The following is a 15,818-nucleotide window of genomic DNA, read 5'->3' as shown; positions in this document are numbered from 1 at the left end:
AGCGACTTTAAACCATGCTTGCACCCATTTTCACGTACCCCATATTTGACAGGACTTCTTATTTTCACAAAAAAATACTGCTTAATGCTATTCTTCGCCACTTATGCAAAGACACTATATAGAGGCAATTGAAAGCAGGGGGGCTAATCAGGGACATCTATACGGATTCCCAATGTTAGCGCATCTTCTGGGGGGTGTCAGGCCGATATCCCCATTTTTTACAGCACTTTTCACCTGTTTGAGTTTCGCCGGAACGCGTTTTCGCGTCCTTTGGAATTGAATACGGTGAATAGTGGGAGGAGCGTACGGTAAGTTTTCGCGGCCAAAACACGCAAAGTTGCCGAAAATTCCGGCAGGCGGAAAAGTATTGCGGGTGCGAACCTAATTGAATACGGGTCTATGGGCCAAATAGAATAGTGAGAGAGTTTAGAAAATGTGAGAGTTTAGCAGTAAACTCACAGGGGTAAATTTACTAAGATTCGTGTTGGTCCCGATTTGTCCCGTTTATAAACTCGGACAGGATCGATCAAAAACAGCCTGTTTTTTTCACTTTAAAAATCGGGAATTTACCAAGCTCCCGGTTTTGACAGGATCGAGTTGTTTGATGGTGTATTTGATTGATCCTGTCTGTGTTGAAGCCCAGAGTTCCCTGCCCGACTTTCTCTCCCGAACAAGCAGCCTGCACATATCAGAGAAATATGTGCAGGCTGCTTGTTTTTTTTTTTTAATGCTAAGGGTTAATTTAAAAAAAATAATTGATGGGAGGTCCCCCCCAAAAGCATGACCAGCCCCGGACTGGTTTTAAATATAGGGGGAAACAAAATGAGTAGGGATCCCTCTATATTTAAAATCAGCACTGGATCCATACTGAACGCGTTGTAATGCCACAGCCAGGAGACCCTATTACCGGGTCTCCATGGCCAAAGCATTCGCACACCAAGCCGGTCAGCTCAAGCCGGGGATCTCGGGGAGGTGGGGACCCCCCCCAAGAAGGGGTCCCCCCTCTCCCGAAAACCTCAGCCTTAGTCTGAAGCCCGGAGATCTTCCCCGCACCCCTGGAGCGGTGGGTACAGGGGTAATAAAGTGTTAAATACTTCCAAGCTATTGTATTTTACAGTGGAACTACAGGTGCCAGCATGTCTGCCCCTTGGCACTTGTGGAACTACAAGTGCCAGAAGGCGGCCAGCACCCATACCCCCACTGTAAAATAAATAGTTAAATAAAGACAGAACACACACATCGTATATAGTACAGCTTTATTACATACCTACCTCACTCACACATACTTACCTGCTGGCATTACACCCCGGTCGGTTTGCATCCGGTGCTGGTTAGAAATATAGGGAGACCCCTACGAAATTTGTTTTGCACTATATTTAAAACGAGGACTGGCCCTGCAGTCAGGTACTGGTTCCTAAATTATGGTGGAACCCTACATGTTTTGTTCCTTGTAATTTTAAGAAACAGGACTGGCTGACCAGTCAGGGGCTGGTTATGGCTTTTGGGGGCGGGAACCCCACATTATTATTTTTTTTTAAATTAACCCTTAAACACACTTTTCATTATTAAACATACACAAATCACACTGATTTGTGTATGTTTGATGCAATATCGCAGCTCAGAAAGTGGTGCATTTGTAACTTCTATTTAGTCCACGATTTGGCTGCAAAAACGGCCGAATACAGCAAAACGAATAATGGTAAATTCACGATTTATGCAGAAGTGAATGAAAAGTACTGCCGATTTGAGCCGATGGTGTATTCATTTCTAGTGATAAAAACGGACTAATTTATGGCATTAACACACCCGAATTCAGCCCCAAAAAATGATAAAAAATCACCCGAGTTTAATAATAGTAAATTCCCGATAAGCAAAAAAGTTATATTTTCACCTGAGATTGCAATCTTGGGCCAACACGAATCTTAGTAAATTTACCCCACACTCTTTAAACTTGGCCAATGTAATAGAGTCTGAGAACATGCAAACTCGCATGTTTTTAGACTAAAAAACTCACGATTTAAACTCGCATCCAGGTGTTTCCCATTTTGAAGATAAAACTCGACCAATGTGAGATTTTACTGCTAAACTGTCACATTTTCTAAACTCTCACCCTATTACATTTGGCCCTATAAGTCTCACTCACAGACATATCGCATCTGTCCTGCAGCACAGCTGATACAGACTTATCAGCACGTATGTCTGTGTGTATGGGCGACCCGCCGATCGCTCATACACTTGCTGCAGGGACCCACCAGTGAATGACATCTCAACTGGGCAGGCAATTTAAATGCCCGCCCAGTTGTGATGTCATTGCAGACCCATTGGCTGAACGATTGGTAAGTGCATAGACACTTACCAATCGTTAGATAGGTCGACCAAACAGTCAACCAGGTGTGTACCCAGCTTTGAGAAGAGCTTGCAAGTCTCTGAAAAAAAACAAAAAACACTGACATGATAGAAGCGCTGATATTTGCCCAGTGTTTTGAAACATTATATACATGGTTCCACAGTTGTCAGAAAATCAAGCTCAGCTTGCCAGGCTTTCATTCATTTTAGATAAGAGAAATGAAGCTGAAGCCTAATTTCCTGCCATCTTATTTGCATGAACCTAATCAATGATAATTACCTCCTTTTGTCATTGAAGAAATTTGGCTTGTCAGCTTGGACAATAACGACATCAAAAAGATCTCTCCAGTCTTTTCCCACAATGAAGTTCATTCCTTTGTTCCTGAATGGAAATGATGCAATATTTGAAATGACTAGTTTCCGAGATGTTTAATATACTGCAGAAATTGTACAGTCACTAGAAAGTCTATTTCAAGAAATTATGTACAATTGGTTTCCCTATGGAGAAAATTAATGGTAACCCAAAAAAATATTAAATTAAAATGTTCTGTCCACTTTTGGACAAGCCACAACTCTACTTGACTTACCACCATGTAGCAAATGTATTTTATCTACGGGACGTAGTCAGCATCCCAGCATGCAGGATGCCGACGGTCGCTATATCAACATCTGGATCCCATCTCCAGAATCCCAAACGCCGGCATCCCTAAGGTAAGTATCAGGGGTCAGAGGAGGGTTGAATTTAGGGTTAGGCACTAGGGGGAGTATTAGGGTTAGGCACTAAGGGGGGATGGTTAGGTTTAGGGTGTGGGGAGGGAGAGGTTAGGTTCAGGCACTAGGGGGGGGGGGGGTTAGGGTTAGGCACCAGGAAGGGAGTGTTAGGGTAGGGAGGGGGAGGGGTAACATACCGATCAACAAGTATTGGTATGTTAACCCTGATGGGATTCCAACTCCCGGCAACCCATACCCAACCCGTTATCCCCAATACCTGGGAGCTCAGCAGTAATGCAGATTACAGCACAGGAGGGCTCCATTCATCCAGTCCTCTTGAACAGAACTGGACAAGAGCGCTGTATTCGGCTTTATTGCTGAGAAGGATGGACACAGCCTTCTTGAGCTGTGTACAAGTAGAGGAGACTCGGCTACATGGGGACAGAGCTACATATAATTGCACAACCCCTTTAAGATACAGTATTACAGAACTACAATTTGTTTTCTGAATATTATCATACACCATCTAAATGAAAGCACTTTCTCCACATATAATATTGGTTACATATTCTTTTACTTTTTCAAAATTAAACATAACTTTAGCTCAGAAGTCATTAGTTCATCACTGTTAATTTACTAGCCCTTAGACAGTAGCCACATACTTTCATTTACACTTACAGTGCTTTACAGTTATTACTCATTGTATATACAAGTATACACTTATTTATCACAGCAAGGTTCCATTGACATAAAGCAAGGAAAATTAATTTCAAAAATGTATTTATATTTCTTTTGGTGACAGAAGTGCACCATGGCCAAGCAAGATCAACAACAATCCAATAAATAAATAAATAAATAAAATAAATATCAGAAGTTGATACGGTCAATGAAGTGTCTTTGGGTGCATGCACACAGGCAATCAGCCTGAAATATCCTTACATCTCTACTGCACCCTATTCAACTAGCATTAAATGAAGCAGAATGCATCTCAGGTAGGGATTTACAATAGGGAACACTGATCACCTTTTAATCACAAATGCCATTCATGTGGCCATATGACAATTTTCTTTGCATTGCCCCACATTGATTAGAGCAATTATGCCTTATAAATGCATCGTCTGATACAGTCTGCTCCTTTATGTGATGAGCACAATACAGCTATGTTGGCCAGGCAAAGTAATGGAGCATACACACAGTCAGATTTGTCAGATCTGTCAGATGAACGATTTGAACGATTTTACCAAAGATTTGAAAGATTGAACGATTTTTGACTGCATTATAATGAATGGAATCGTCCAAGTCTGACTGCAATCACATCAGATGTCAGATATCGTTATCTGACCATCGGGAACACACATTGTTCATCGTCCATCGTTCAGGCATGTCAGATATGTCAGATTTTGCTTCAGATATGAACGATTTTTTTAATCGTTATCGTTCAGATCTGAAGAAAAATCTGACCGTGTTTAAGCACCATATCTAGTAGACTTGCACTCTTCAGCCCTAAATAAAATTAAAAATAAATGGCAACAAATTATTGGCCACAATCCAGCAAACTCCCCTTTTTATTGTTTTGTTACATTTCTATATTACTCAGATTTTAAAGCCCTACTTCATAAAAACCAGTTCTACATAATAAGCTCTACATAAAAATTAAGAGATCTACTTAATTAGTACAAATGTTATGCTAAATAAAATAAGTATACTGAATATTGAACAATGTGATTATTACTCACACAAAGCTACTGGGACTGTTTGTTATGAGAAACATCTTTTTGCCATGCTGTGCCAATTTTGCCAATACAGCTCGAGTTTTCTCTCCATAGCGAATGTACCTTTCTAAAGAGAAAAAAAAACGTTCAGATTTGGCGTGCAAAACCCATAGGACATCATGAACAAATATATTTGTATGTATTTTGTCGTGTTTTCATACTGTGCATGCTCTGGGACAGAGCATATCCAAGTAAAGCTGTATGCATTTTAAATGCATCTACATTTAAACATGAAGAGGAGTAATTGGGCTGTAACGGGGCACGTTCATGCAGGCGAAGCTTAATGATGGGAATGGCAACACAACTGTGTGCTACGTACATTTGGATGTAATAGTAAATATGCATGTTACTGGAATATCATTTGCCCCATGCACAGAGGGCCTGATTCAGACCCGCTCGCGAGCGGTGAGCACTCGCAAGCGAGTCGATGGTGCCCTAGTACGCATGCGCACGACGGAGGGAGTTCCGTCGTGCGCATGCGCGAGACCCGAATAGCAACGGCCAAGCCGTAGCTATGGGTCTCGCACCAAAGGGGGCGTGCTGTCGATGGTGAGTGACAGCACGCCCCCTTTGGTGGGCGTGCCGGGGGCGTTGCTGCCCAGACGGAGGCGTTCCCATGGGAACGCCTACCATCTGGAGCCGGCCCCACTGACATCACTAGTGATGTCAGTGGTAGTGCTTTTGGCTCTGATAGAGCCAAAAGCACCACATGGCTTGCGGCAGCGAGACCCTACCGCAGGGTCTTGTCGCAAGCCCAATGGTCGCGATGGTCTTGACCATCGCGACCATCTTTTTGGCCGCTTGCATAAGCTGTGGGTGGACACCCACAGCTATGCGAGCGGCCAGGAGGCCGCTCCAATAATAGGTAGGAGGGCACTGATTCAGAGCGAGCGCTCTTGCCAGAGTGTCCGGCTCTGAATCAGGCCCAGAGTACGTACAAGTGCACACTAATGGTTAGATAGGTAGCTGAAAAATAAATGTTTGCATACAGGGCGCCCCAAAAGATGCATAAAACGCTATATACATTATTTCCGTGCACCCAATGCATGAGCACATATGCCAATTTAAGAGGCTACCATAAGAGTTGAGAGCAGTATTGAGAGCTCACATGGGGATGTCTGCTGTTCCATTTATTCAAAAGATTATTAAAACACACACTGTCTGTGTGTGTGGGGGGCATATACTAAGCTAGAATTACTACGTGGAAACTTTTGCAAGCTGTCAATTCTGAACACTTTAGACCTTGAAATGTTAAATGGCAATAGTAATACATGCAAAACACTCCTATAAGTACTATTTTATTATATATATATATATATATATATATATATACTGTAAGCACTTGCTGTAATGTTAAATTCAAAGTTATTAAAAGTTATCAATGCCAATCCTGGACCAACAGTATCGTTTAGCCTATTTAAGTCACAGAGTAAAATTCATTTGTTTATTAAACACTGTTTCAGAGAGGAGCATTATAAAACTATACATGAAGTGATGGATGAAGAGGAGGAATATGGTGGTGGAGCATGATTGTGTCAGCTATGCTGGCAGGTGATCAGGTTCCCTGGTACAACACAGCTGTAACAGCCTACTACTGTACATACAAATAACACTGACAGAATCCAATCTCATGTTACCAGGTCTGTCAATAGGAATACTAGTCTTGGTTCAGTATGATAAACAAATATAAGGTCATGCCTATGATACAGAATGACAATCATTTATTTATTATCGTGGCCACAGGGAAGTATACAGTACACTAAATGCTGATCTGGAATTTATAAGAAGTCATGCTCACCCTTCCCAGGAAATATAGGTTATAAGGTTTGGCATTCAATGATTTCACTAACAACCGATTAAAGTTGTGATGGTTAAACTGCACCAAACAAATCAGCCACATATAAAAGACAAATGGAATATTAGAATAGTAACAAGGCATTTCCAATGTTTCATGTCACTTATTGTATTACTACATGCACAGTACTTCACATTCAACTCCTCTATCATAAGCAGGGGAGTTACACAATGCCTGGTTAGCCAGCTGGAACGATACTTACCGATGTCTGCTTCCACAGCTCTGTACATGAGTCCTTTTACATGGACATCTCTAATAGAATCCTAGGTCAAAAATACAACAGGGTTACCAGTAAGATGAAAAGATATAAAAATACAGCTACATCAGTAACAAACCACACACATGGCTATTGAGAAACAAATGTGCATAATTAGGAGGCATACTGTTGAAGTGTACAAAATAGCCATATAGAATGCAAATAAATTATGTTAAAGTCCTGTAAATAATAGCAGTATAAATTAGGGATGTGCAGGCTCGGATAGGTTCGAGTTTGCACGTGGAGTTCGGATTTTTCCCTCCAAAAAAACGGAACTCAGAACGAGGCAAAACGTCATCTTACATGGACGAACATCATCATTCCTGGTCTTTTGTCCAGGAATGATGATGTTCGTCCATGTAAGATGACGTTTTGCCTCGTTCTGAGTTCCGTTTTTTTGGAGGGAAAAATCCGAACTCCACGTGCAAACTCGAACCTATCCGAGCCTGCACATCCCTAGTATAAATAGTAAGGCATCACTTTAGTAGCTATAAGCAGTTGCATACCCTATACCCTATACTGTAAATTATTATGGTGATTAGAAGTGACTCAGGAATTGTGACCAGTATAAAAACACTGTGCCTGTGATCTTGTGCTTTCCCACGTAACTCCACTGTGATTTGTAGTATCCATATAGTCTACAGAGTAAATTATCCCATATACAGTCACTTTGTTTTCATTTGTTACTATAGTTATTATTATTATCATTTATTTATATGGCACCACAAGTGTCCCGCAGCGCCTTACAAAGTAGATAAACAAATAAGTAACCAGTGACTTACAGTACAATACAATACAAAGCAGGACACGGACATATATAATAAACATTGCTATATTAGCGACCTTAACACCCACATAAGCAGCCAAGTGTTAGTTGCCCTAGTGAGGAGATAAATTAGTGGAATACAAAGAAACATGGTTCAGCTATACAGTCTAAGCTGTGGAATGGTCCTGTAAAAGCACAGAATGCCTCAACACTCTCAGACAATGGGAATATGGTAACCATTTAACCATATAAAAGTAGCGGCAGTACTGGTGGACTAATGCTTGGCTGCTGCATGACAAGTGCAACTGTTTATCCCAGGAGACAGGGCCCTGTCTCCTGGAATGACAGAGAATACAAGTATACACCTAAATTGCGGCCAAACACATTTTTATGTGAAAAAGTTAAAGCGACAGACATGCAATTTTTTTGCTGTTGGAAAAAGACAGTTCTGTCGAGAAATTCCTGGTGGTGTCATTGTCAGATGCTTAGGGGACCTAGACTCTGCTTCCCACCTATACCACAGGCTACAGCGGCTTAACAGGAGGCTCCCAGGGTGCAGCAATTAGCCAGAGTAGGCAACAACAATTGGATGCAGAGGAAACCCATGGGCAGTAACGCCAAGACCGTGGCAGCACTGTCTGGAAATGCTTGCATGATGTCACAACTAGTACCAACTCCATACAGGCTAGTCATTTTTTGCAAAAGATGACAATGAGTGATGATGTAGAAGCCTATCTAACAACCTTCGATAGAACAGTGGAGCGAAAGTTGGCATAAAAATCAGTAGTCAGGCCTTGTGGCACCCTTCCTGTCAGGGTAACCGCTAAAGGCATATTTTGACATAAAAGAAAAGCTGTGTGGACACTCTGGGCGCTACTTGATCAGAGCAGTTGGTGTTTGCCCAAAAACGGATAGTGGTAGCTTGAAAAATTATGTGTGGTGAGCAAAATTCTAATTATCAGAGATTCCAACATGAAACAGATACTGTATCAAATAACTGACTGTACGTGATCAATGACTCCAAAGGGTACTAAATTATATGCACATTTATTAAACAAATAAAACTATCCTCATAAAGGGATAAAAAAATGACATCAATAACAATAGAATAATAAATACACAATTACCGTTAATAAAAAAGGATTTAAACAGGTGTTGAAGCAGACACATACCCAGAAGATGGGCAATGGGACCCCCAGCTTACCGGTTCCATGGAAATCCGAATCCCTTTATTAAGGGTAATTGTGTATTCATTATCCTATTTTGATAATATCTTAGTGCTAGGAGTGCTTGCCCACCACACCTATTTTGACATAAGCCATACTGATACCTAGGACATTGATAAACTAAAAACTTAGCTTTTGATTTGTTTAGGTATCCCGATGCCTGTTTAAGCACAACAAGTTAATCGCTGGGGAAAACAAGTAGATAACCCTCTCTCCTCGCTCTCAAATGCATGACCTCATCCATCTTACAAAGTACATAGACTTTAAAAGGGCCCCAGATAGTGGAAAGGGTTGTTATTGACAGATAGCCATGGTCGCTACCTGCAAGTAGGTGCGCAACAGGGACCCAAAAACAGCAGACCAGCTAGTGGAAATGGTGGAATGGTATGGGACGGCCGAATGTACACCAACAGCCCCTAGTCCCGCAATAACGATCTCCAGTAACTACTGGAAAGACTGTTCCAGGGGAAAAGGGTGCTGGGCTGTATACTAAGCTTAAAAATCCTGCGACTGCAGGCTTGGAATCTAGAGGTTGGTCAGCTGTGCTAGGAAGGTTCCTGCGTCGTAAAAGATTTGATAAAATTATGATGAGATGTTTTAGATGTGGTGGTTTGGGCCATGTAACTGCTAATTGTCCACTTACCAGTGTGATACCGCTTAGGTCAGTGTTTCCCAAACTGTGTGACGCGGCATCCTGGGGCAAGGAGGAAAGAGCTGATAGCTCCACATCCAGAAAGGTGATAGAGGTACAGCAGTCTGCCTGCATGTTTGCATGTATGTGGAACCTTGATGGATGTATGTCTGTATGCATATACAGTATGTGTGACTCTGCTTGTGTGTATGTATGTATAAATCTGTATGTCATGTGACCCTGTATGTATGGATGTATGTATGTCTGTGTGATCCTGCTTGTGTGCGTGTGTATGACCCTGCCTGTATGTGTACGTGTGACCCTGCCAGTGTGTGTGTGTGTGTGTGTGTGTGTGTGTGAGAGACTCTGCCTGTATGTGTGTATGAATATATGACCCTGTGTGTATGAGTATGTATGTGTCTATGTATGACCCCGCCGTTGTGTGTGTATGTATGACCTGCCTGTATGTGTCTGTGTGACCCTGCCTGTGTGTCTCTCTGCCTGTATGTGTGTATATGACCCTGCCTGTGTGTATGTATGTGTTTATGTGTGACCCTTGGCTTAGGGATGCCGCAAAAAAATTCGGAAAACCGCAAAAAAATTCGGAAAAAAAAAAGGGTGCCACGCACAGCAAAAGTTTGGGAACTACTGGCTTAGGTAAATCTTTGCTCAGCTAGACTGCTAAGCCAGATAAACAATTGTGCATAGTCACTGTAGAAGGCAAATAAGTAGGGGCTCTGTTAGATTCTGGTAGCCTGGTTTCTCTAGTGAATTCAGAGTTTGCAAAACCCTCAAAACACCAGGGAAACACTGTTGGTGTAACCTGTATACACTGGGGATACTCGGTATTAAGTTACTATTGTTGTGAATATAGAAACACAGTGTGGTCCCACTTTAGTCACTGTGGGATTAGTTCCTTCTTTGATGTATGATACTACACTGGGGAGAGATTTTTCCCATTTCTGAAAGCTGTGTGAAACAAAGAGTCAAAAATATGATGAGAGCAGCAGTGAAGCACAGGATGATGTATCCCTACTGAAGTAGGAAATTTTGCTGGCCCAGTTGACTATATGCCTGATCTTGAAGTGATAAAATATATTTTTGGGAACACCTAAGGAAAGCCTAACTGACCCCCTTTATGTCAAGAATCATCAAGAGTTATGCCGCCTGTTTAGGGTTACTCAGCTAAGGACCTCTGTGTATCACCCTCTGACTCATAGTTTAGTGGAGAGGTTTAACAAAACTTTAAAAAATATGCTAAATAAAGTGGTGGATGAAAATGGAAAAGATTGGGATCTGTTGCCCTATTTATTGCTGGCCATTAGAGAGGTTCCACAATCCTCTATGGGATTATCGTCTCTTAATTTGCTGTATGGGAGACATCCAAGGGGATTGTTGGATACTGCAAAAGAGACATGAGAGGGGCAACCCAGTGCTTATAAAACTGTTACTGAGCATGTTTCTCAGACACAGGAAAAAAAAGCTGTGGTGGTGCTGACAGTGAGTGAGCACTTGGAGCAGGCCCAACAGACGGTGTATAATCCTAATGCCAAATTACGCATCTTTTCTACTAGGGACAGAGTTATTCTTTTGGTTCCCATGGTAGAAAGTAAATTCTTGGCCAAGTGGCAGGGAGCATTTGAAATCATAGAAAAAAAGTGTGTGAGGTTAATTAGGTGTACCTGCTTGGGAAAGAAAGCCAGAACAGATCTACCATGTAAATCTTCTAAAACCTTGGAAAGAGTAGCTCTGTCAGCCAGGTTGGATACGGGATCCCGGCAGTCACAATACAAACAACGGCACCCAGACATTCAGAATCCCGACTCAACTAGGGAGTATCCTAACCCTCCCTCCCCACAGCTGAACCCAAAGGTTTGATAAAGCTCCATCTTAATAAGATTGAGGCAATACAAAAGGGTATTGTAGAAAATTTACACCCAATTTTGCTACCATTGCTGTCCCTTCGACTGACCTTACCAAGGGTAAACAGTCAGTTATGGTGAAGTGGAATCCTGAGACAGAAAAGGCTTTTCAGGCATGGAAGGTAACATTGTGCACCCAACCAATTTTATTGACACCTAACTCTAACTAGATGGTTCTTGGCTTTGCAAAATTCTAGGTTTTCAATAGTGCATAGGCCGGGAAGCCAACTGGGTTAATGCAGATGCGTTGTCCAGTGTTTTTTGCTTAGGGGCTACAGGTGTTCCACTCCACAGGATGAAACAGGGATTGGGATATGTAGCAAAAAAACACTGGAAAGGTTGACAGACAGAAGCGGATTAGCAGCCTTGATTAGTAAAACCACCGGTGAGATGCTGATAAAGGGTGTGTTGGTCTGTGTAGTCTGCCACTCACTTCCTGGGGAACAGATCAGAAGCCTGTTGAGAGACACTGTCATTACTGAATGTAAGCGCTGCATTAAAGACTTCTGTTTTTCGAGAGGGATGTTATGTCACTCCACTAAGAGAGGGAATCATTTGGTTTAGTTAGAGCAGGACAGGCCAGGATTTACTTTTATGCTTTATTTATTTTTGTGCCGCTAATAAAACTAGCTGTGGATACTTGTACCAAGGGCTGATGTATTACTACTTGGCTGCTCAACCGTTTGTGTGTGTATATATCGATGCCTGATGATGGTTTATAAATAAACCAAAACGTTACCATTACCAGTCTGTGGATTTGTTTGCTTGGCAGTCCTGGAGTGACGTCTTGCAGGCTGGTCTATGCAGTTTGTTTTTTACTTTGATGTATGTAATTGATATTTTATATGACTGTATTAAATCTTTCAACGCTACCACACAACGCGGAAGTTCAGTGTGCCTCGGTAGCGGCAAACATATTCCATGCGACTTTTTGCCTTCAAATGCATCTTATTCACACAGTGATGTGAATAGGACGCACAAGCAGCTTCTGCTGATTAAAATTATATACAGCATGACTGAGGCCCTGATTCAGAGCCGGACGCTCTGAAAGAGCGCTTGCTCTGAATCAGGGCGGGTTTTTTTTGTGTGCGGCCTCCTGGCCGCTCGCATAGCTGTGGGTGACCACCCAAAGCTATAGCGAGTGGCCAGGTTGATGGTCGCGATGGTCAAGACCATCGCTACCATTGGGTTTGCGACGAGACCCTTGTGGTAGGGTCTCGTGGCCGCAAGCCCCAGAGAGCTTTCGGCTCTAACAGAGCCGGAAGCTCTCCACTGACATCACTTGTGATGTCAGTGGGGCCGCCCCCAGACGACAGGCGTTCTCATGGGAACGCCTCCGTTTGGGCAGCCCCCCCCTCCGGCCCGCCCACCAAAGGGGGCGAGCTGTCACTGAACATCGACAGCTCGCCCCCTTTGTTGCGAGACCTGGAGCGACGGAGTGCCCTTCGCTATCTGGGTCTCGCGCATGCACACAATGAAGCCGGCTCCGTCGTGCGCTTGCGCTCTGGGCCACCATCGACCCGGTTGCGAGCGCTCAGCGCTCGCGACCGGGTCTGAATCAGGCCCTAAGTTCTCTGTGAATCTGTGGGTGTATCTGCATGTGAAATGTTACATTAGTGTCAGTGGCTGTAACATGGTAACATAGAGTTTCACATGCAGATACACCCGCAGACGCACAGGGAACATAGGCATGCTGCATATCATCTTAATCAGCAGAAGCTGAAAATAACTGTGCGAATAAGACGCATTTGAGGTAAAAAGTCGCATGGAAGACGCTCGGTGCTACCGAGTCATGCCACGGCACAATTAGAAGGGCTTTTTAACGCGCAAGGAGGCTAGATGTATGAGGACACATCTGTAGTACAGTATGTATCACTGAGTACATTCATGTAACCAAGTGTTTTGGTTTCCTATTACCTTCTTTCCATAGGCTGAGGCAGACAACAGGTCAGTATGAGTGTGAGTGAACAGTCATGCGTTTGATTCAGCCATTCAGTTACCATTGTAAAAGATGAGGCTAAGATTCATGCTAAATCCTGTGTATCCCCCTACATTATACATTCACGTCAAGGAAACAGAAAACATCTCTTCATTATATACAAGTATATACTCTGTGTGTGAAATGCCTTTAAATGGTGTATCGAGATCAGATGTATGACATTGGTGTGACCTGTGTATAGTGATCAGGGTCTACCAGGGGTGTGATATTAGTGTAAGAATGGGCAATATGTCATTGTTAAATGATTTGTGTGTGTTTTCTGCCAAGAAGAGATTAATGAGATATATCATTATTGCAATACATTTCCTAATACTGTATTGTGGTAAACCATTAAAAGTTATCCAGATCAAGAAACACTTCTATCCACTGCTTACATTATTGAAACCAGATAGGCTTACTCTCCTGTAGTTAGTTACCATAGAAGATATACATACCTTAACATCTTTATATAGATGCACAGGCTCATAATCAATGTTGTTTTTGAGAAAATAGTCATTGACACAGGACAGCAAAGTCATCTCTGGTAATGAGAATATATCCATGAACTGCTTCAAGGTGTTCCCTTCTGAGCTCTGCACACATAAAGAGGAAACAGTCAGGTTTAGCGATTGCTTGTGTTTCCCAACAAAACGAAGAATATTGTTCCGTCATGTACCCTAATCAGTATCATTGCTAGAATTATGTACTCAATAGTTATGTTACTAGTATGAGTCAAGTCTATAGTATGGTCAGTGTGCCAGTAGTACAAGCAGTGTGTAAAACGTATAGGCAAGTATAAATATAGTTACATGAGCAAGTAGATGATGCAATTCATACGACAGTAAAAGAAAAACCAAAACAATACAGAGTTTCTAGAAAGATCTACAGTACACAGAGGAATCAAATGCTAATTCTAGTGTTACCTTTCCATAAAAGTCGCTCATCTGCTCCAGTGGTACATGGGAACCATGGTACATTTCAATGACTTCTGCTTCTGGTACAACGTCAAGTCCTCTGGAAGAGAAATTCTTGTTATGGGATGTGTAGTCAGTTTTATCCAACCAAAAGTAGTTGTTTCTTTAATACTACTTCTATAAGCTAAAAAGTCCCCACTATTCATCTAGCATACATCTGGCAACAAGTACTGTTAAATCAGAAAGACCTTTTGATTCTTTATTCACAAAGTGGAACCTTTATACAAGGCATTCAAAACCAGTGTAGGGATGACCAGCGAAGGATTTGCAACCATCGATGGTCTACGACAGTGGTAACCAACCTCGGTCATCGAGAGCTACCAACAGTTCATGTTTTCCAGGTCACCCAGCAGATGCACAGGTGTGATTGCTCACTGACACATTCGAAAAGATCCACAGGTGGAGCTAATTATTTCACTTGCGATTCTGTGAGGAGATGTGGAAAACATGCACCGTTGGTAGCTCTCGAGGACCAGGGTTGGCTACCCCTGGTCTACGACATACGAGAAGTGGTTCTTGCCATATGTATATGTTGAGAAAACATTAGTGGCACCGGCCTGATGGCTGAGGTATGTGCATGTGCAGCACTCAACCAACCATCGATGGCTAAACCAGAGGTTCATAAATTCGGTCCTCAAGGCACCCCAACGGTCCAGGTTTTAAGGATATCCATGGTTGAGTACCTATGGTTAAATCAAAAGACTGAGCTACTAAATCAGTCACCTGTGCCCAAGCATGGTTATCCTTAAAACCTGAACCGTTCGGGTGCCTTATTAGTGTTTGGGAACCTCTGGGCTAAACCATCAATGGTTTTCTACCAATAGTTTAAAACCATCACAGTACACTATCATTATTCGAACAAACTCCAAAGAGTGTGCACCGTGAGTACCACGTGAGAAGTACCACCTCTCGGTAGCCCCATTTACTTATCAGAGGATTTCTGAAGATTGGTATCCTGGTTACCTCAACGGGACCTCCAAACATTCTATGGAGGACTTTAAAGCTTCTAATTATTGAAGATCTGCATCTGTGTGTATCTTACTTATGCATTGAGTAGCTACTAATCAATTACTTTTCTCACCTTCAATACTAGATATTCATTACTAACACACTAACTGCATTTTTCAACATACCAGTCTTGAATAATAATTGTGACTGTACAAAGTTTCTGCCTATATACAGTTTCTGGTGCATAACAACTGAATTGCAGATTAAAATTATAATATATATATTTTTTAAAAATATTTGGGTATATTGATATACTTCATGGCATTTATGTTGTTTTCATGTGTATTATGGAATAAAACCTTTGATGTGATGGAAAGGCAAGCCTCTTTGTTTACAAAACAAAAAATCAAACTTTACCAACTCATTTCTAAAA

General features: G+C 42.1%; 1 protein-coding gene across 1 annotated transcript in view; it reads right to left on the bottom strand.

Moving 5' to 3' along the window:
* NT5DC3 (5'-nucleotidase domain containing 3) overlaps positions 1 to 15,818 on the bottom strand; it is a 71,883-nt gene that overhangs the window by 22,472 nt on the left and 33,593 nt on the right. Inside the window, exons 5-9 of the mRNA XM_088467828.1 lie at positions 14,387 to 14,477; positions 13,919 to 14,056; positions 6,887 to 6,947; positions 4,794 to 4,896; positions 2,627 to 2,728 (exon numbers count right to left, since the gene is read on the bottom strand). Of these exons, the coding sequence (XP_088323954.1) occupies positions 2,627 to 2,728; positions 4,794 to 4,896; positions 6,887 to 6,947; positions 13,919 to 14,056; positions 14,387 to 14,477 (495 nt within the window). The remainder of the gene's footprint in view (positions 1 to 2,626; positions 2,729 to 4,793; positions 4,897 to 6,886; positions 6,948 to 13,918; positions 14,057 to 14,386; positions 14,478 to 15,818) is intronic.

The sequence above is a fragment of the Taudactylus pleione genome, unplaced genomic scaffold, assembly GCF_031769625.1.
Source record: "Taudactylus pleione unplaced genomic scaffold, aTauple2 ptg000077l, whole genome shotgun sequence".
Classification (NCBI taxonomy): Eukaryota; Metazoa; Chordata; class Amphibia; order Anura; family Myobatrachidae; genus Taudactylus; species Taudactylus pleione.
This window is presented reverse-complemented; position numbering and strand designations above follow the sequence as displayed.